The 23,606-nt window shown below is 39.4% G+C and overlaps 1 protein-coding gene across 1 annotated transcript in view; it reads right to left on the bottom strand.

Annotated features, from left to right (window-relative positions):
• Window positions 1-1,988: 1,988 nt before the first annotated feature.
• LOC114643436 (E3 ubiquitin-protein ligase TRIM39-like) overlaps window positions 1,989-23,606 on the bottom strand; it is a 303,199-nt gene continuing 281,581 nt past the window's right edge. Inside the window, exons 4-7 of the mRNA XM_051922337.1 lie at window positions 17,291-17,317; window positions 15,468-15,494; window positions 3,492-3,518; window positions 1,989-3,080 (exon numbers count right to left, since the gene is read on the bottom strand). Coding sequence (XP_051778297.1) covers window positions 2,536-3,080; window positions 3,492-3,507 — 561 coding nt within the window. The 5' untranslated portion in view covers window positions 3,508-3,518; window positions 15,468-15,494; window positions 17,291-17,317 and the 3' untranslated portion in view covers window positions 1,989-2,535. The remainder of the gene's footprint in view (window positions 3,081-3,491; window positions 3,519-15,467; window positions 15,495-17,290; window positions 17,318-23,606) is intronic.

Below are 23,606 nucleotides of genomic sequence, written 5' to 3'. Positions count from 1 at the left end.
GAGTGCAAAAGCTCCACAAATTCAGAATGAGGACCCCCTGGACATCACCAGACAGTTTTTGGCAGATTCTTCCTTTGAATGGGGTTTCATTTCCTTTAGATCTTACCATTTAAGAGACTGGTGCATGGTGAACACAGTATCTTAATAACATCTGTCCAAGTATGTGCCCTGGAGACATCAAACTCAGCACTTGGAAAAGCCTCAAGGGCACAGATCCTTAGGTTTGAAACCTAAGGAAGACAATAATGATAAATGACGCCAGTAGTGTGAAGCAAATCACATGAGCAGAGTGAAAGGGTTCTAGAGAAGGTGTCTTGGACCTTCACAAGTGGGAGCTCTAAATATTATCATAAAACAATATTGACCTGAAGCATAAAAATCTTAATGAACAAAAGTTTATAGTACGGAGAACCAAAAATGCAAGAAAACGCCTCAGACATGGTGCCGGTCCATTATAGGTACCACTCATGCAGACCTACAGTAACAGAGGGCCAAACTGTAAATTAACCTAAAATGCATGTCTTTCGGGGTGTGGGAGGAAAGCTGATGTCTGCAAAATCAACATGGATGATAACTAGACACAGAGTTCAAAGCCAGGACTCTGGATGTGTCAAACAGCAGAGATACCAACCAGTGGCATGGCTAGGGGCAGGTGGAGTGGGCGGTCCACCCCGGGCAGCACATTTTTGGGGGCGGCATTATTGGCCAAAAGGCTCAGAACACTTCACGTGTAAGCAGCAGGGTTCGGAAAAATATCACTCATGAATGAAAAAAGTCAAATTCTCTGATTTTCATCCACAAATGCTTCAAAAATCATTTTCAGACGGTCCTTCTGTGATGGCATCAGACACGGCAGTTGATATTTATGAGGCAATAACAAAAATAAACAGAAACATTACACCAATAATAAGTCCTAGGAAGATAAACAACTAATTCACAATGTATAATTTCGTTTCGTTAACAATCCGAATGTGTTCTTGCTCATCCCAACCTATCACTTGTACACTACACCGGTTCTGGTTTTTGCAGCGTAATTATATTAAACTAATAATCAGAACACGGCTTATCAGTGCGTCTGTACTATATTCTTGTCTAGTTGATGCTTATAAATAATTATATGTGAAAAAAATATTGCTGTTTCTCTATATATAAATAAATCTATGCAAAATGTATCTTAATTTTTCTCTATACGTCATTTTAATTTTCTATTTAAATAGGTTAACATATTCAGATACGTTGGAGGGCGGCAAATTGAAGCCCCGCCCCGCCCCGAGTGGCGCGAACTCGAGCTACGCCACTGCTACCAACTACACTTGTGTAGGCCTGTGATGGACTGGCACCCTCTTCAGGGCTGATACTTGCCTTAGCCACAATGCTGCCCGGGTGGGCTTTGTTCTGCATGATCCTTAATCGGTTTAAGCAGGTGTGTGTTTGTGTGTATGCTCCATGATTGACTGTCACTGCATTTTGCATTGCTTCCAGGTCTGTGCTCAGTGTTCTAAGCATTTGATTCAGCATCCTAAAAATGGGGAAAGTAGGTTAAAAATAATGAATGGATTGTTTCAGTGTCACTGTTTTTCTTTTTTGTTTATTTTGGCTGAAATATATTTGAATAGTCTTTCCCACCAAGCAGACTTTCCTTATATGGAATACCGCATGCCTGAGGATCTTGGCCCCAGAAGTCAGCACAGTCAGCCATATCTCTTTAGTTTGGCTTGAGTAAGAAGAGTTTTTGAATTTGCTTTCTTGTTGTGCTGAAGAGGATTGAGATGTCTTAAAATGCAGGTGGGTACAGCTTACGTTGTGTTCCTTTTAAGTGGCATTACCCATGTATTCACTGCAGGGTCCTGCACACCTGGCATCTATCTTCAGTGTCAGGCCCAAGACAGGAACAAGCTGTGAACAGGGCACCAGTCTGTTGCAGAGCTCCCTTATGCATGCGGGTAAACTCACACTGGACCAAATTAGAGTGTTATTTCAACTTAATAAGGACATTTATTTAGAAAGTAAGATAAGGCACAGTTATCACTAAAAAGTGAACTGAACCCCAGGAGAACATGCAGACTCCACTAAGCAAGTATCAGAACAAGGAACTGAACCCAAGGCCTAGGAGCTATAAGATATTTGGCACTAGCATATGAGCCAACAGTTCAAGGCAATTATTTTGGCTTTATTCTATGAAAACTTATGTTGTAGTCCATAATAAATTCTTATACTTATTAAAATAATATATTATTTCATGGCATGACTTTTTTTCCAGGTCCTGGCTGGACTGTAAGCTCTCACTCTGCCACATATTTGATTATTAAAGATTCTCACTTTCCAACCACAAAAATTTAAAACTTGGACACAAAGTTTGTTGTGTTTATTTAATAGTGTCAGCACCAGAATTCTTACTGTAAAACTTTCAAAAACACTTGAACTTTTGTTATTTTCATGCAAAATTCAGAAAAAATTACTAATCTATAAGAATATTAAGTGTACAGTGATGGAGTTCAGTTTAGAGAATAATCTCAAGCACCATTAGATAACTTCCTAGAGCTGGAGAGAGTTGTTTGTTGCATGCCCAGGCGGCATGATCTCAAGCTCTTCTCCCTCGCAACCAGGTTCAAACAGCGGGTACAGTTTCCCAGTAATGCCTCCATTGAAGGTGTAGATGTGCCAGCAGTCCTCCACACTGTAAAATGAGAGGCGCCCCTTATCACAATCCAAGTACACCCTCACCTTCTGGGGTATCGCTCTCAATCGCAGTGTGGTCTCAGAGTTGGTCAGTGCAGTCAGCTCATCACTATTCAGCCTCACAATCCAGTATCCTGACTGAGGTTTCAGACTCACTCGCCCTTTCCTCTGTGCAGACTCACTGACAACACCCAACATCCAGTTACTCCTCTCCTTCACATCCACCTCCCAGTAGTGCTGTCCTGAGGTGAAACTCTCCCTCCCCAGGACAAAGTGCCAGGTGTCAAACCTGAGTGGAGTGTCAGGGACATTCTGATCTTTATACTGTTCTCGTACAAAACGACCATCTGCAGACACGACAAGGCGGGAGTGTGCAGTTTCAGGGTCCAAAGTCACATGAGCTGAAGAGAGATGAGAATGGAAGGGTCAGTGTCAATTAATGGACAATCACAAGGTGATGAATGCTAAGATTTCCTGGGCAGATGGAAACTTTTGATAGAAATCTTACCCCATGGTTAATGACATTTAAGTTATTCTTTTAATAAAGTTTGATCAGAATTGTAACATTTTTGAAAAACACAAAGTTTTGACAGAAATTGTTCACCCTGAGCTCATTCAACATATGAGAGTCACAATACAAGTGTACTGAATAACAAATGGAAAGAGATAACACACAAGATATACTCACATGAGGATTAATACAGTGTACCAAATACCAAAAATGTAGATCCCAGGTTTGCTCATATGGGTTTTTCAGCATTTATAAGCATTTAAAATTTTATACATCTATAACTTAAAGCATAACTACTCACCAGTTGCTTTACACATTCGCTCCCATTCTGAAAAAATAGAAGGTTATGGGTTAGATGATAAAATGACATATGACCTAAAATGAAAGCACTCCCCAGTTATATTTAATTTTATGACTCTCAGTCAGAAAGTCTGAATTTTGGAATACAGAGAACTGGAGAGGGTAAAAGCACAAATGAAAAGTAAACTCAGCCATGAGTCTCACCCAAGAACTGTTTTTTCTCCACCTCACCCTGAGATTACATATAAGTTTTAAAAAAGAAGGGATGGACACTCTAGAATGTTTCACTGATTTGATATCACAGGTTCCTGCCATGGGTTTTCATTTCATCATCGATAAAGTTACACGTAAAGACACTGGGCCTTTTCATTAACATGGCATGAACATGAGGGCAAAATTAATACAGCTAAGCCCGTCCATGGTGGCTTTTCCAAGGCAGTGACCAGTCCAGCTGACAATGCTTGCCTATATGCCGAATGTCCCATAAAGTGCTTCCTCTTACCATCCATTGATGTTGTTCTTTCTTTACTTGTGTCCAAACTCAAGCACAACCAGAGACAGCGACTGACACTCCGTTTGGTCATCCTTTTCGATTTCATTATCTTTATGACGTTTGTACTAAGTTGCAACATATTTTCTGAGTAATCAGTACTACTAGTGCTTTCCTTGGGATACACAAACTGAACACGAAATGATGAAATGGCAGAAACAGTTAATTTGCCATTCTTAGTACAAAAGTAAACACACAGCCTTTACTAGACAGTTTTTTAAACCAATTATTTTAAACTGTTGCTTCACCGATGTGTTTCAGTGCTTATCGACACTACCTAACTTCTGTAAAGTCCTTGGCTGAAAGCACTGTCTGTGTGGGTTTTCTTTTGGGTACTTAATTTTTTTCCCCGACATCCAAAAGGCTTGTGTACTGCATCTGTCTACCTAATTGACAACTCTACATTATCCCAGTGTGTGCGTGTGTGTGTGTGTGTGTGTGTGTGTGTGTGAGTGGGCCCTGTAATGGACTAATACCCATTCCAGGATTGGTTCTTTCCCTAGGATGCCACAAATATAACCAATGATCAGTATGTGTCTGTGATTTATGCTTTAAATGGTTATGTAGACATATATCTGACTTTTTCCAATATTTAGGGTACTGTATTTTTATACTTTAATTTAGCTCACATTAAAATTAAAAGGTCTCAGCCTTTACTACAGTATATCAGCTGCAGAAAAGATAATTTTGAAATGTAAACATTCAAGCAAACCAAAAAATGTACAAAATAATATATATGATGAGTGTAGAAATGTGAACAGTTTACCTTAAATGGCTGTTTTGTTGGGAGGTGAAAAGAACTTCAGGGGGTGGTCAAGATGCCAAATAAACCATGGGCTTTTCCTTCATGGGTGTAAATCTAATCTCACAGAAAATTCTGCAAATCCTGAATGATTCATGAAACTCTGTCTATCTGACTGATGTTTTAATTTGTTCAGTGGTCTAGTATTTGTTTTAAAGTGACTTATTCCACTCTTCATGATGTCAGAGACAAATGAAACACTTTTAGATTAAAAGGCTCAACTTTGGAAAAATAAGCAGTTAGGAACAGAACCTCACTGTCATGTTTTCACACATAATCTGCTGTTAGTTTGACTAAGGAAAGTGAACAATTCAGTTACTAAAATTGTGTAATGTGGCCAGGAAATACGTTGTTAACAGGAATCTTTTAACTGTGTCAGTCATCTGCTGGCCTGACTTGTTAGGTCTTTTAACTAAAGCTATGTGGACGAGCTGTGAAGTAAAAGGCCAACTTATCTGTCTCATTAATATAATAAAATCAGTCATTTTCTAACCCGCTTTGTCCTGAATAGAGTCACGGGGTCTGCTGGAGCCAATGCCAGCTAGCATAGGGTGGAAGGCAGGAAACAAACCCTGGACACGGCACCAATCGACTGCAGATATAATGAAGTCATAACCTGAATTGCAAACTATATATACATATTAATTTATAAAATTAACAGACACACTCATTATTGTACTAAATAGGAATGCTGCCCTGCTTATTACACTTCTTTTAGCATTTTTCAAGTAATACACTTATAATTAATATATATATAAAATTTAGTTTTGTACTTTATCTTTAATGAAAAAGAAAGCAAAACGTAATACTAATAGAATTAAAAACCATGAGAGAGATTTTCATTCACTGACAGTGGCACACTTTTTTATTCAATTTTTTTTTATTATTATCAAGGCCCACAGTGAAGCTAATATTCTTAAAAGCAGCTCCAGACTAAAACGGTTTTTCACAAATGGACCTCATTCAGGCCGTCATACCTGAGCACCTCTCAGGAATCAAGCATATAACTGCCATTACTACAAACAGCACAGCTAATACATTTATTAGGTACAGGGTGTCACTTTACAATTAAATTTTTGTGCAAATTGTTGAATTTTATCACAGCATTGCACAATGGAAGTGGGAATTTGAGCACCTATAAAACATTCCTGACTCCAATAACCAATTACATGTACACTAACAGATATTATTTCACTTGCTGTAAAAACAGCTCTTGGCTAAGCCAGTACTTTACAAATTTTTCCTATGGCGATTTCTACCCCATCCAACCATCCATTTTGCACCGCTTATCCAAAGTCGGGTCATGGTGGCAACAGTCTTAGCAGTGAAGGCCATATGTCCTTTGCACCAGCCACACTTGCCAACTCATACTGTGAGATCTCAAGGCGTTCCCAGCCCATCTCGGAGATTAAATCCTCCCAGTGAGCCCTGGATCTTCCACGGGGTCTCATCCCAGCTAGCGGCGCCTGTAAAACCTCTGCAGGGAGACATTCAGGAGGCATCTGTATCAGATGCCTGAACCACCTCATTTGGCTCTGCATTGGTCAGTGGCTCTACTCCAAGCCTCTCCTGGATGTCTACAGTTCTCACCTGATCTCTAAGGAAGAGCCCAGCCACCCTGCCGAGAAAGCTCATTTCAGCCGTGTGTATCCATGATCTCATTCTTTCAATCATTACCCAAAGCTCATGAACATAGGTGAAGGTATGGGGGGATTTCTACCCCAGAGTGTTTCAAATTACTACACCACTCCCTCCCCACATAACAAGCCGGTGTTTTTTTACATAAGTAAGTAGATTTTAGAAGGGGAGCAGAGAAAAACACTTGTTTTTATTTAAAGATGCTCTACAACTAATAAAGTACAGTAATTGGATTTTAGGTCAAACGTGGCTAGCTGAAGTTAATTTGCATTTCTTCATCCTGCTTTCCTTTGAAATTATAACAACTTTAAAGTTGCAATTTTAAAGAGCATTTTCAGTTTCAGTAATGCTTATGTGGCAATCTCAGCCAACATGCTGTTAACACACAATCTGCATTTAACGAAAAGGGTAAAATAGGTAAAAATGAGTTTAGTTTAGACCTGCATGTTATAGTATTCATTGAGTGTCAGCTCCTGTCTGAAGCACAACATTGACATCCTGGTCTACAAAGTATCAAGACAGGCAGAATCCTGCACAGATAATGTGTTGTTCACTGGCTATATTTCCTTTTTTGTATTACAATTGACTGGCTTGAGTAATGACAATTGTTTTTTTTTTGTTTTGTTTTGTTTTTTTGTACGAACTTGCTTTTTTATTAATTATGTGTTTTCGTGCGCACTGATAATCCTATTTTTATGAATGGCTCTGTTTTTAAGTGTCATGTTTGCTTGAAAGCCGCAGTTTGCATCTGGTTATTTTAAGAAAAGTGAATGATTCAAAGTAAAAAAAATAACAATAAGAAATATAAGCAAAGCACATATGCTACAAATGTATGCCGTGCCCAGAATATTTAAACTATGTTTGAAAATATTTGAAGGGATATTTATTTTTAATATGAGTATATGCAGATAGGTTTGTTCCAAATGAAATTCAAATTTGAAATTGAAAATTTGTATCAAATTAAAACAGTACCTTCACAAAACACTTCAAGCCACATTGTGACACCTAGTTAGGAAAACACTGACAGTTCTTTGGCTTTTAACAACTGAGTCTAGTAAGATTTCTCTACTGTTGATATGTGTTTTCTTGCTTGCTTGTTTATCTTAATTTTTGTTTGTGTAAATAGCTTTTTTTTTTGTACTTGGCAAAAAGCACAAAACAATTCTACTCCACACTAAGGTCGCTATAGAGTTGCTAATCGACATAACCTGGGCATCATGTGTCTGACACAGACACAAGGAGAGCAAACAGACTACACACAGACAACTGTGCCTGTGATTCAAATCCAGCACACTGGATCCATGAAGCAGCACTGCTAATCACTACTCTACCCATGAGTTATTTCATTTGCTGAACAATAAACAGAAATTATCTCAGAAGGTAGAATTAATATGTAGGAAGGAAATGATCATAACAGAAACTATAAAATAGAAGATAATGAATTATCAAAATATACTTTAATTAATTGCACTTTAATTAATATACTTTAATTTTATTTTCACATATAAGTTAATAGCTTTTGGTGAAATTAAATAGTAGGAAATGCAATTTCATAAAGGTAATGTGCAAAACTGCACTGAAGAAACTGACTGAAATTAACTTCTAAATGTGGGTACAGATGGGGAATAATTAAAAATCACAAAATAAAAAAATAATAAAATTAGCAACAAAAGGATAACTTACAGACATCCCTGTTCATCGTGAACCTAACCTTGTGTATTTGTAGTTGTGTCAAGGGTTTGGGGCTTTGAGATGCCCCCTACAGAACACATTTTTTAGGCAGTGGCCTGCTAATGTTAAAGAAATGCAAAGTGAAAATTTACACACAACACGTACAACTTTAACCTCCTTTGTGTTAACCTGAAGTGTCTTTTGGGCTCCAAATTCTAATTTGTTTTGACAACATATGGAGTGATAAACCTGAGTAATGCTAGGGACAGTATTTTGCTCCCATCTTGTGGATTCAAAAACATCATACTGGAAAAAAAATCATGAATTTTTCAACATGTTGTGCCATTCTATGGTAACTCATCAATAATCATAAGTGAGGCAGAGCCTTCAACAAAAATCACAATGACATATAAAAGAAAAACTTTAGAGACAGTTTCAGAGCAAACAGAAAATAAACTGTTTCTTAAATCAAGTGATAATGATGACAATGTGATTGGTCATCAGACATTGATACAGATGGTGACACAACAGAAGACATTATACAACCGAACTCACATGGTTCACCATGGTAAAATGACAAAACGATTGTGATCAAGTAGAAAGACAAGAAAGATGTTAGCTCCATAAGCACTATTCACAAGGCTGAAACTGTCAATGTTTGAGTCAGGATAAATGTGGACATCACTAAGCCTTGCATTGTGATAGCCTAAAACAAGGAGTGTGTTGATCATGTCCATCAGGCACTGACATTCTATCCTATCCTTGGGTTGCAAGGTTCTCCATCCATCCATCCATCCTCTTTCGCTTATTCGAGATCGGGTCATGGGGGCAGCAGCTTGAGTAGAGATGCCCAGACTTCCCTCGCCCCGGCCAATTCTACTAGCTCTTCCGGGTGAATCCTGAGGAGTTCCCAGGCCAGCCAAGAGACATAGTCCCTCCAGTGTGTCCTGGGTCTTCCCCGGGGCCTCCTCCCAGTTAGACTTTCCCAGAACACCTCACCAGGGAGGCGTCCAGGAGGCATCCTGATCAGATGCCTGAGCCACCTCATCTGACTCCTCTCGATGCGGAGGAGCAGCGGCTCTACTCTGAGCTTCTCCCGGATGACTGAGCTTCTCGCCCTGTCTTTAAGGAAAGCCTAGATACCCTGCCAAGGAAACTTATTTCAGCCGCTTATATTCATGATCTCGTTCTTTCAGTCGCTAGCCACAGCTCATGACCATAGGTGAGGGTAGGAACATAGATCGACTGGTAAATTGAGAGCTTTGCCTTTCAGCTCAGCTCCTTTTTCACCACGACAGACTGATGCAGAGCCCACATCACTGTGGACGCCGCACCGATCCGCCTGTCGATCTCCCGCTCCATTCTTCCCTCACTCGTGATCAAGACCCCCGAGATACTTGAACTCATCTACTTGGGGCAGGATCTCCCTCCCAACCCTGAGAGGGCACTCCGCCCTTTTCCGGCTGAGGACCATGGTCTTGGATTTGGAGGTGCTGATTCCCATCCCAGCCGCTTCACACTCGGCTGCAAACCAATCCAATTAAAGCTGAAGATCACGGCCTGATGAAGCAAACAGGACAACTTCATCTGCAAAAAGCAGTGACCCAATCCTGAGTCCACAAAACCGGAACCCCTCAATACCCAGGCTGCGCCTAGAAATTCTGTCCATAAAAGTTATGAACAGAATCAGTGACAAAGGGTAGCCCTGGTGGAGTTCAACTCTCACTGAAAACGGGTTCAACTTACTCCCAGCAATGCAGACCAAGCTCTGGCACCGGTTGTACAGGGACTGAACAGCCCTTATCACGGGGTCCGGTACCCCATACCCCCGCTGGATTCCCCAACGGACACAGTCAAACGCCTTTTCCAAGTCCACAAAACACATGTAGACTAGTTGGGCAAACTCCCATGCACTCTCCAGGACCCTGACAAGGGTATAGAGCTGGTCCACTGTTCCGCAACTAGGATGAAAACCACGCTGTTCCTCCTGAATCCAAGGTTCGACTATCTTACAGACTCTCCTCTCCAGGACCCCTGAATAGATTTTTCCAGGGAGGCTGAGGAGTGTGGCACCCTCCAGACCACCACCCCGGTCTGCCAATCCAGTGGCACTGTCCCCGATGTCCATGAGATGTTGCAGAGGAGTGTCAATCAAGACAGTCCTACAACATCCAGAGCTTTAAGGAACTCATCCACCCCCGGCAGACAAGACTTCTTTGTTTAACCAGCTGCTTTTTACCTAACTTTAAAATATGTACCTAAAACTCTAAGATCTGTTCTTGTGCACCAGTATCTTTAGCTGGGCACACCCCATCACCCTGGATCACTACAGATGGGTTACTTCAAATTGACTTGGACCCACAAGCTTGAGGCTATGATTGTTTAAAAATACACAAAAATGTCCTCAGCTTCTGACCAGCTAGGCCAACTGGGAAGTAAGTAAAGAATTCATGCATTTAGAATTGAACTGTTGAATGGGTTCTTCTAGTTGCTTAGCACGCAGTGTGAACACATTTCCAAAGAGTAAACTGCTGAAAAATTCATCAAAATAGATTTAATTAAATAAAGAGATCTATTGGCTCCAGCAGACCCCCGTGACCCTGTGTTAGGATATAGCAGGTTGGAAAATGGATGGATGGATGGATGGATGGATGGATGGATGGATGGATGGATGGATGGATGGATGGATGGATGGATGGATGGAAAGAGATCTACAACCATGTTGATTTATTAAAACGTGCCTCTTGAAAAAAGTGTCTAGCAAACATCTCCCCTCTATGATATGACAGGCTGTACTGCAAGAGCAAAGTTCAGACAGGCAGGTTCAAAGTGGTTTGGGAGCCTAAGGAAAATGTATCATGAAAAGTTAAATACATATTGATTAACTTATTGACTAATTTCTGTCTATTATTACCATAACAATTGAATGTTGAATCTTTGCACAGTATATTGTACATTACTGTTGTATATCATTTTCTATACCATATACAGTATAGCATGCAAAGTTGTATTTAATTTAATATTCTCTCCAAGTATCTAATTTGTATTTGTCTCTACTTTATATCTCTTTTCATTTGTAGTGGCTATGCTTCTCTTTTTATCTCTTGCTGGACATATAAGTGCCAACTGTTGAATCTCTTTACAGCTGTTTATAAAATCAAAGAGTTAAGTCAGTGCAGGTTTAATTACTATGCAGCAGAATCAATGTGAGTAGACAAGCATGAGTCTGAGTACTGAACAGCCAATATCATTCATCTAAATAGATGGCCAAAACTAAAGTTAAAGTCATTAAATGTGAACTCAGAATCCAAATTTCTTTAAGTAAATTGTTTTTTGCAGAAATATCTCTTCTGCTAAGTTGACATGTGACAGGTTTATATGATCTTCTGATGTAGAGTATTCCCTTAATTCCATGATGGCCATGACATCAAAAGCTGATGCACCTGCACAAGAAGCTGACATCATTGTCTTGTTACCAGCAATGGCTGACATGGAAAACTCATTCAAAGGTAAAAAGGATTTCCATTCCAACTAAAATAAATCAATGGCAATCTTAAAAACTTCTACACATTTGGTTTACATCCCCAGTCTGGCAGTTACTTTCTGGGTGATAGACTCACATCAAATTAATTTTAGTACCAATTTTGGCACCAAAAAATGGCCAGAATCTCAACATAAACATAGGACATCTGTCCAATTTTTTTAAATAAAGATATTCACCATCTTTTTACCTGTGAGGTAATTTCTTGAACTGAACAAAATGTGAACTCTTAGAAAAGCAATTCACATTATAAGAATGGTAGTATACTCCTTAGAAGTGGCAAACTGGTAACAAAATCCAGAAAGAACTTCACCCAATGTCTGCTAGCAGAGAAGGAATCGGCAGTAGCAATCACATAAGTAATCCTTGTTTTAACTTGGCTTTACTGCCCGTCTCACAGGCTTGAACACTTTTTTTATATTGTGACTCATACCTTCCTATCAATAGTAATACTAATGTTTTATCAATTCTGCATTCTGGGTTATTCCTGGATGAACAGCAATTATACAGGGTGATTCTAATCAGTGGAGCTCCGAGTTATATTGTTTTACTGTCTTAATAAAGAAGCAATCCAAACTAAATAAAGATCACAGTATTCCTGGATAAATGTATGAACAAGTGAGGTATATCACTCTTTTTGACTTATTTGTTAATGAACTGGATGACCATGAGATCAGTGAAGGTTATTTCCAGCAAGACGGGGCAACCTGTCACATGTCAACTCGCAGCATGGCACAAATTAAATTGTTTTTTGGCAATTGGGCCATTTCAAAGAGACTATGATCACCTCGTTCCCCAGACCTGTCACCTCTGGATTTCTTCCATTTTCCATTGTGCAGATGATGTTACCTTTGAACCCAAGTGAATGGTGTGAGGCAGATCCAGAGACATGAGTTTGTAGACAGGTGGCATGGCACAAATCAAAATATCATTGGAGCTACACTGAAGGACTCATGGAAAACTGGAGGGGCTGCTGAGATAGGAGACATCCTTCACTAAACCTCAAATGAAGGGGTCAGTAGGAGACACTGCATTTCTTGTTATATAAGCAAGGACTGATGAAATAATAGATTAAATAATCCCCCAAGTCATGTGACTGGCAACGGGACTACCAAACACAAACAATACGGCCAACACCATCCGAAAGTGCTGCTGCACACCATACAAATGACAGCATAAAATTACACTGTGGTAATGTCATGAAAGTCATTAGAATCCAAATATGTAGAAAATAAATACAGGTACAGAATATAAAAATTTCAAAAATCATGAGAACTGTCCCTGGAATGGGTGGAAATCTCAAAACGATATACAGGTCAAATCTTGTTATAGCAAATACCAAAGTAATGAAATTTTCAGAATAACAAATATTTTTTGTTGCACCGCACAATGATTAACAAATTTTGTTTTAACAAAATGTAAATTTCAGTATAACAAACATTTTTTTTTCCAAAAATGGCCATCGAAGATAATAATGCAATGCAAAATATACTTAATGCTGCACGATATCATACACATAGCCGAATGCTAAGTCAGTGCTCCATTATTGAAAATTTGCAGTAATCTGATTCGAATGCCTTAACTTTGGAAAGGGAGGAAGAAGATGATGAAAGTAATATACCACCCTTTGCAAACGTTTCCTTTTCTGAAGCAATGGATAGACTGAAAAAGATTTGGGATTATTTATCATCCAGCACTGATGTCCAGAAAAATGTTTTTAAAAAAACGTGATGTAGAAAATGTGATCATTTATACTTCTAAACAAATTCTGTGCAGTCAAAAATTAATTCATATTTTAGAAAAAAAGCAGTTTTATGTATACATTATTTCTATAAAAAAGTTTTAACCACTGCGGTGGGTTGGCACCCTGCCCAGGATTGGTTCCTGCCTTGTGCCCTGTGTTGGCTGGGATTGGCTCCAGCAGACCCCCGTGACCCTGTGTTCGGATTCAGCGGGTTGGATGATGGATGGATGGATGGATGGATGGATGGAGTTTTAACCACTAACATCACTTTTTCAAATAAAATATTTTTTGCAGTTTAAGAAGTGCTGTTTCTTTTTATATTATATTTTCCCCATATTCATTACAATGAAATTTCAGAATAACAAAATATTTTTTATGGTCCCATGAATTTTGTTGCAATGAAATTCACCCTGCATTATTTGGAAGCGACCCCCTGATAAGGGCTGTTCGGTCTTTGTACAACCGGTGCCAGAGCTTGGTCCGCATTGCTGGCAGTAAGTCCAACCCGTTTCCAGTGAAAGTTGGACTCCGCCAGGGCTGCCCTTTGTCACTGATTCTGTTCATAACTTTTATGGACAGAATTTCTAGGCGCAGCCAGGGTGTTGAGGGGGTCCGGTTTGGTGGACTCAGGATTGGGTCACTGCTTTTTGCAGATGATGTTGTCCTGTTTGCTTCATCAGGCCGTGATCTTCAGCTCTCTTTGGATCGGTTCGCAGCTGAGTGTGAAGCGGCTGGGATGGGAATCAGCACCTCCAAATCCGAGACCATGGTCCTCAGCCGGAAAAGGGTGGAGTGCCCTCTCAGGGTTGGGCAGGGCCGGATTTAGACTTGATAAGGCCCTAAGCTATTTGAGACATGGGGCCCTTTATAAGTCCAGATATTCTATGTAAGAATATACAAAGTATATATGACAATTGCTCACTCGGACAATTTGTTTTGGGGGCCCCCAAGAAGGTGGGGGCCCTAAGCTATAGCTTGTGTAGCTTATACGTAAATCCTGCACTGGGGTTGGGAGCGAGATTATGCCTCAAGTGGAGGAGTTCAAGTATCTTGGGGTCTTGTTCACGAGTGAGGGAAGAATGGAGCGGGAGATCGACAGGCGGATCGGTGCGGCATCCGCAGTAATGCGGGCTCTGCATCGGTCTGTCGTGGTGAAAAAGGAGCTGAGCTGTAAGGCAAAGCTCTCAATTTACCAGTCGATCTATGTTCCTACCCTCATCTATGGTCATGAGCTATGGGTAGTGACCGAAAGAACGAGATCGCGAATACAAGCGGCTGAAATGAGTTTCCTCCGCTGGGTGTCTGGGCTTTCCCTTAAAGATAGGGTGAGAAGCTCAGTCGTCCGGGTTGGGCTCAGAGTAGAGCCGCTGCTCCTCCGCATCAAGAGGAGTCAGATGAGGTGGCTCAGGCATCTGATCAGGTTGCCTTCTGGACGCCTCCCTGGTGAGGTGTTCCGGGCACATCCAACCGGGAGGAGGCCCCGGGGAAGACCCAGGACACGCTGGAGGGACTATGTCTCCCGGCTGACCTGGGAACGCCTCGGGATTCTCCCGGAAGAGCTAGAAGAAGTGGCCGGGGAGAGGGAAGTCTGGGTATCTCTGCTCAAGCTGCTGCCCCTGCGACCCGACCTCGGATAAGCGGAAGAGGATGGATGGATGGATGGATTATTTGGAAGCACAAAACAAGACCCTTAATTTGACAACTGCTCTGGGGCGCTGTACAATGGCAGACCCTGTGCTCTGACCTCCAAAGGCCATGATAAACGAACATTTCTCCTGGGGGATTAATGCAATTTACCAAATACCAAACAGAAATATGCTTTGATTAAGCTATGATGAGTTGAATAGGCATTTTTTTAAAGAGTTTATTGTGTTCTTATAAACTGACCATCTCAAGCACAAGATAATGTGATATGAGAGTAGACAGGGTCTACCCTTACCTCTGACACTACATTTAACAACAGTCTCTGGTTGGTCATGAAAAAATACTGGACAGACATGAGAGGCCATGACGTGACACACATGTACACACCTGATTTCAAGATGTAGCCAGTAGCCTCTGGAGGGAGAAACAAAAATATAAACTTATTAACAGAGCGGAACATCAAACAGATATAAAGCACTTTGATCAGAACTCTTGCAATCTCAATTTTAGTTATGCATTTAAAATGTTTTCTGCATGCTATACATTTTTTATTACAAAGAACTAATACATGGATTATTTAAGCATGAGTGATTTATGCAGATTTAAAACTTGATGATGAGTACATACAACAAACGAGGCATACAATACCAACATGGTGCCAGTGAATAACAACATATCAAACAGAAACAATTTGTGTAAGTGAAATGTTTTCTAGTATCTTTAGTGTAATAAAACATTTCAAACCAACATAATCCTTTCAGGGTATTGTATTATATTGTGATATGCAAAATTCTGAAAGACAAAAACAAAATCACATGGTACACTTCCTAAAATAACTTTTAGTAAGCTTTTTGTAACAGCGCAGCTCATATGAGTTCATGTCTCTCACACTACTGCTAGACACAAATATCTCAGACTTTAGAACAGTAAAATGCATCCAATCAAAGTGTGTGGGGTTTACACATAAGAAAGACAATATAAAACCAAGATTCCTCAGTCCTGGAAGAATTAATAGTCTAAAATAACTCATAACAAACCTAATAGTAAGAAATACAAAATATTATCCAGACTTAACGGAACACTGACGAGTTCAGTCATTTGATTAGCAGAGAAAGAATTGTTAAAAACATCAGTAATTCTACTGAGATGAGTATTACATAATGTGAAAGTGTAACAGGTAACAATAGATGTGTTACCCATGTAAATGTCCCGCTGGCCACGGTGGTTAGATTGACAGGAGTATTGGAGAGGACAGACTGTGGCATTGGGAGTCTGCAAGGAATTATAGTGCCACTAGGGGGAGTTCCTCAGAGGTACATGCAGACTTTTAAATGCTGGCCAAGTAACTCAAAAGTACTTGTAAAGGTTTACAGTAAAGGGTTTCCAGATCCATGCATAAGAAGCCCCTGCATTCAGCATACAGTGGGCTTGGAGTTGGGAGGAAGTCATTGCTAATGACTCAGCAGGTACAGAGGCTAGAGGTGAACTAAGCAAGGGGTAAATAGGAAGGCCAGAAGTGTTAGGCTCATATTATTTTTAACCTCCATGTGTTTATTGGATATTTGGTTTGGTTGTTCACCTGCTTTATTAATAAAACCTTTTTCTTCTGATTTTTTCCTCTGATCATTATTTTGGTTTGAGGATGATGCAGAAGGGCCACCTACAGTCCATAATAGAAAACATTATAAGTTATACATTACTGATGTGAAATGCAACTGTTTGCTATAACATTTGATGATGCAGTAGTGTATTTATGTTTGTTAACTTACTGGTTTGAAGCAGCTATTCCAAAACACACTGGAGGGCTTTATATTGTGCTATTTTCCTTGAAGGATGCATGATTTTTTTTATATTTATTAATCATCTGAACTTGCTTATTCCGATAAAGGGTCACGAGGGGCCCCAGTTAAATTAATAAGAGATGGGTATATCTGTCCGAATGTCAAAGTGCACATTCTGTAAGAATCAGAAAACTTGCTGGAGTTGCTGATTAATCTCTTATTTACTCAAGTATGATAACAAGCAAATTAACTGCTCTTTTTAAAGCTGAGACTAAACTTATCTAGGGAAGGTGGGGATCAAAAATGTAGAAAAACTACTGAGTAATGTTGTAATTAATTAATTAAAAAGTGTATAATAAAATGAGTTTAGTTGTCATGCAGGCACCTTATGTCCCTTGGTATAATTTATTATAAAGAGTTCTTTCTTACTTATTTCTTTCCGTAGTTCATCATTCTCTGCAAAAGAAAAAATGAGTGTAAGAAAATGACACCCACTTCTGTTCACCATTGTTACTATTAGAAACTGTTAAAAACCCTGAGTTTGTTCACTCTTTTACTGCGCTCATTTCTGTTTGCAGTTCCTTTATTGCTGGGCTTGGTTTCTGTGACTCTTTACAGTTTTGAAATAAATGGCAAGTGCATTTAATCTAAAATCTAGACAATTCAGTTTCAAAGCAATATTTGTAACTAATTAAGTCTTGAAAGTCAAAAAACTTTAATTGTTGTGTAGGACAAATTCTAAAACACAGAATGCCATGTTCTGAATAAAAATCTTTCCTGATTAAACTTTCTGAGCAGAGGACAACCCAAATTCTGAAATATCTCTTCAAATTGCATTCAATGAACTTTAACCCTGTATCTTTAAAGCACAATTTACGTTTGTTTGTTTGCTTATTCTTTATGCCCATTGAGATGATTATGGAATTCAGATACACGCTGTAGCTGACTTGTCTTGCTGGTTCACACAAAACTACATTATTATGAAGGTTGAGGATCCTGAAACAATGACAGTTGATGACTTACTACATGAGCTGGCCTCAAGATTGAGCTGAAATACATGGACGTGGAATGGACACTAAAACCAATTATACAACTACACCCTGAATACCTCCTTGATGGGCATTACTAATGAAGAATGATGGGCCACTAAAGGACATTACTGTTGAGAAGGTTGGCATTCTGGAAAGTGACATATCAACTAATCAACCAAGCTATTGATTAATATATTGATGTACTTTGTAACCCAATGAAATTCATCCATCCATCCACCCAGCTATTATCCAACCAGCTATATCCTAAATACAGGGTCACGGGGGTCTGCTGGAGCCAATTGAAATTCATGAACTAAGGAAATTTAGCATAATTCAGAATATTTTAGACTCAGGGTAGGAGCAAACACGTTTTTCAAAGATATTCCCACTGCTAGACAGAGAGAAGTGGTTTTGACAAGACAGCAGCCATCATCCTCCCATCCCAGCAAGCCACAAGCCAAGATCCAGGCAAAGGCGAGAAAGAGAAATCCCTGTGACTCCTTTTGCATTTGGATGTGATACCTGACCTTGGGCTTACAATCCATCTATTTGGGAAGTCTATGTGGAATGTATACATATATATTTAACTGCTCTTGTTGATTAAGTGCAAAAATTTGCTAGAGTGTGTAAGAATGGTAATTTTTGATTTGATCAAAATGAATAAGATCGTAATTTAATACGCAAGGATAGAAGCTATGAATGTGCCACTATGAGCAATGTTTCACTGTGGCTGGGATTTTTACTTTTCTTTCATTGTAGCCATTCTGGTATATTGTTATTAATTTATTGGGCTTCGGTAAAAAGCCCCTGGGGTCAAGTAAAGTTCTATCTATCTATCTATCTATCTATCTATCTATCTATCTATCTATCTATCTATCTATCTATCTATCTATCTATCTATCTATCTATCTATCTGTCTGTCTGTCTGTCTGTCTGTCTGTCTGTCTGTCTGTCTGTCTGTCTGTCTGTCTGTCTGTCTGTCACTACTCTGCCTTGGGTACTTGAGAGGTGCACTCATTATAAATGCACAGTCATTCAAACTGTGACGTCTGAGGGGTCCAACCATCACATAATTAAAGATAAGTTCAACTGTTTAAGGGCAATCAATTTTGGCAGGATATAATTTATAATCACGTTTTACCTTTCCACCTTTCACTTTCTGAGTTGGGCAATGCTGGATAACATAGCTAGATTTTACTAATATTATATTTAAGTTTTATGCACTGAGCATGTATATAAAGTAACTTTAATTATCATTTTTTGACAATAGCAAATGTGAATATTGATCTGTCTTTCGTACACAGACACTGTCCCACAAACTCACATCAGAGAGAACCTGATGTTTTAACCTAAACTTACCTGCTTCAAGAAAGTACTTCTCAAATTCTATTTTTTCTGAAAAAAAAGAATGACAAGATTTAAAGGCTCAGTCCAAAAATAATGTAGATATATTCTGATATAAATAACATTAGTATACTAGTCACACTTTATTCTTTACTTTAAAGTTGTTATTAATTGTACAGTATATGAATTTGGATACTGTTGCCAGAGCTCTGAGGAACAACAAATCAAGTGAATATTCCAGTGGGGATGATGGAGGATGCAAAAATTCCTAATGCAGTTTAGCAGGTTAAGTGACTGAATGTGTCAAAATAGTTAGATTAACAAAAAAATTGTTGATACCCATAGGGCTGACAAAATTCCATTTAAGTGGCAGAAATCAAATATCTGAAGTCCAGTCAAATGCAATGCAGGTTGTGCATGTCAGATGTCATTTCCAACAGCATAGAACATGAAAGTTTGACTGTGATGGTAAAACTGTCTGAGATGGACATACATTTTGTGAAAAAAAGGCTTTTTGTGTGACTTCAAACTTTCTTTTTGCAAAAGCCATTTAAGTCTTTCTTCTAACTTAAACAAAAAGAAAAACATCAACTGTCTCTTTATCACTACTCCATTATTTAAACATTGAAACCATAATGTACTGTTTGATACTGTGATGAGTTTAGTCCTACCCAGTGGCGTAGCAAGGTCTGGTGGCACCCGGTGCGGTGTTTAAACTTGTCACCCCCTTGTCCACCAGTACAAACACGCTATATTATAGTATCTAGTATATTTATTTTATTTTACAAACTCAAAACTCTAGTTACCAAAATCAATATCATAGAAGGAAAAGAGAAGAATGATTCGATGAACGAAGCAAAGTACCGTATAATAGCACAAAAACGTCTTCACCGTCTCACAGATGGATATTATTCGTAGCGTAAATCTGATTAATTTTTAAATATTAAATTGCAGCACGACAAAGTATTGCTCATTACGAGGTATTGTCGGCATGGAAACGTTTTAGACAGTGTAGAGCTCCTATATACCCAGGCTGGGACACATGCGAAAATGTGTCCTAAGAGTATAACGAAGGGTTATTGGGTTTGTCCGTGGCGACCGGTATTTCCACCAAATGTAACACAACAGATGTTGCAACCCCAAATTTCGAAGCCCAGCCTTCCGAAGAACCCGGCGACGTATTTGCAGCCAGATAGGAATAAATCTCCAAAAACGGTATCACTATTGAAGTCTTATGAACAGCACATCTCGAAAAATACATCGAAATTGGAACAATAAATTATGCACACGTTTAAGTTACCATAGATTTTCAACATGAATTTCAAGGAAAACTTGAAGAAGCATCGAAAAATTAGAAAAAAAATACATTTAAAAATACCGTCTTGGCAACGTAAAATAAAGGCAATAGCGAGCCAAATCAAGAGAACACCAATGATAATTTCCCAATACTGTCCCTTCTTGGCCTCTGATTTGTCGCCAAAAATTACACCAAATCGCCAATTAACCAGAATTGTGACACATGATTTTGTCGTGTGTCCCGGCTCGTATATATAGGGGCCTTAAGATAGTGGGATGGGGAGGGAGATATTGTCTGTTCGCTCGCAGAATGATCCTAAAGCAAATTTGTTTATTTTATGGTCGGTTCTAGAGCGGACAATACCTACCCACTCCAATGTCTAAAATGTTTCGCGTTGACTATATTATTATGATGTTCGGGTTAAAAATATCATCTTGTTGCACAGAACGACTTGGGGCGATGATATATTTATGGCAGGGATGAGACAATGAGTCACAGGACCGGATGTTTGTTTACTTGAGCACCAGCACAGTTCAAAAGAAACGAGACAGAACACCCCCTCCCCCCACGCACCACACAATAATACTAAATCATTACAGCATCACATCGTTCACCCGCTATTTGCTGCAATTAGGGATTGTTAAAGCCCATGTAAATTATTTGATGTTATTGTATGTAACAAAAAGGCACATTAATTCAAAACCGGCAATTTTTTGTCACCCCTTCAGAGCTGGTACCCGGTGCGGGCCACACCCACCGTACCCGCCTTCCTACGCCACTGGTCCTACCAGATTTAAAAAATAGGAATAACTGAACATTATTCTATCCTTTTTTGGCAACAAACCCTTATTGTCATTCATTTTTTTCCTTACAAATTCTCAGGGGTGGGGGTTGATTTGTATAGAATGAATACAATAAAATCGATAAAATAAAAAAAATTAAAAATCCCATTCCATCTGCCTCCATTCAAAGAAATGGTAATGGGACAACAGACAGAACAAGACAATAAGCCAAGCATGTGTAAAATGAACTATTTTAATTTGGTGTCATTTTATTTACAGCAAAAATATGTCAAAAGAAGAACTTCCTCTACCAGTCCTCCTACACAAAACAAGTTGTCTGTTCAACTGCCATAATTGTGTGTGTTGAGACACCTTAGGAGCATTCATATTTACATTTACATTTATTACTTAGCAGATGCTTTTATCCAAAGTGACTTACAAAATTAAGTAAAGACCAATTGGGGGGAGTGTTTGGAAAAAATGTATTAGGACAAGGTTACGTCATCACATGTGAAGAGCTCAGAACAAAACACAAGAGAATCACAGCTCCTAGATAATAATAATAATAATTCATTACATTTATATAGCACTTTTCTCAGTACTCAAAGCGCTATCCACACAGGGAGGAACCAGGAAGCGAACCCACAATCTTCCACAGTCTCCTTACTGCAAAGCAGCAGCACTACCACTGTGCTACCTGTAATAAACCTAACAGTTAATATCAGTTAGACAGAAATTCACTGAACAAGAGTCTTCATATGCTTCTTAAACATATTGAGAAAATCAGAATTCCTGATGGAATTAGGCAGCTCTTTCCAGCAGTTAGGTGATACACATGAAAAATGCATGGACTGAGATTTGATACCATGCAGAGGTGGCATCACCAGACCCCATTCAACAGCAGACCTGAGTGATCAAGAAGGAGCAAAGGACCTCAAAAGTGTCTCCAGAAAGATAGATAGAAAGATAGATGGATACTGATCCACTGACTACTCTGAAGGCAAACATTGATTTGATCTTAATACTTTCTGCTACATGGAGCCATTGTAGTGATCTAGAAACAGGAGTGACATGTGCCCACCTTGGCTGATTGAACACCAGACGTACTGCATGATGGTGACACATGCCAGGATTCCTGCCAGCAGAGAGCTGCAGTAGTCCAGTAGTGTGACAAGACCAAAGCCTCTCCGCAAACTAATCAGTACTATGGCATTGCCTGACTCATTCTCCATAGTTCATATTTCCCAACTAGGATGTATTTTCTTTCTATTTTGTTTTCTCCTTTTATTCTACTGTTCACCCTCAGATGGTGCCTTGTAATTGTTGTGTTGTTGAAGTCACACAATATAATAAATACATATTCAATATGCTTTGTTAATTAATTAAAAATAATTAACAAGCAAAGCAATAAAATGCAAATATAACATAAACTACTAAATAATACACAATGGGTAAAGAGAAAAGACACAATAGCCACGGATGAACCCCTGGCAATGCCTTGACACCTAGAGGCCAAAGGCTGGTAGCTGCAATCTAATTAGTGAGGTTTTCATTATTATGTCAAGACTAGCTGCAATATTACATAAAATAGTTCTGGGCAAAAAGAAACTGAACTCCATCCATCCATTTTCCAACCCGCTGAATCTGAACACAGGGGTCTGCTGGAGCCAATCCCAGCCAACACAGGGCACAAGGCAGGAACCAATCCCAGGCAGGGTGCCAACCCACCACAGGACACACACAAACACCCACAGCACACACTAGGGCCAATTTAGAATCACCAACCCACCTAACCAGCACGTCTTTGGACTGTGGGAGGAAACTGGAGCACCCGGAGGAAACCCACGCAGACAACATGCATACTCCACGCAGGGAGGACCCGGGAAGCGAACCCAGGTCCACTGCGCCACCGTGGGTAACTGAAACTGAACTCACAATTTCATTATTTAAATGAATGCCTTTTTTGCTAACTCAAATGAACCATAGATGTACTGGTATTTCAGCATTCCCAGAAGCAAATACAATTCCGTTGTGGCAGTGCCTGCTGGTGTCTGATTTCTACTCTGAGACAGTCTATGAGCTCAGCTTCCATGAACAGCAGGTGATTTACAATGAGACAGTCTTGTGACAGAGAACTTGAAAATTTAGTGTGCCTCCTCCTAGAGCTGCACACGTGTTTTTGCTACAATGGGTGACTACCCAGATATGAAACATGTAGTATACTAAGTGGGTTATCGAGTGTTGAGTTTATGACTGGATCCACTTTACCTTAAACTTCAAGGGAGGAAGAA

Source organism: Erpetoichthys calabaricus, chromosome 2, assembly GCF_900747795.2.
Source record: "Erpetoichthys calabaricus chromosome 2, fErpCal1.3, whole genome shotgun sequence".
Lineage (NCBI taxonomy): Eukaryota > Metazoa > Chordata > Cladistia > Polypteriformes > Polypteridae > Erpetoichthys > Erpetoichthys calabaricus.
Note: the sequence above shows the minus strand (reverse complement) of the source record. Positions and strands in the feature narration are given on the sequence as shown.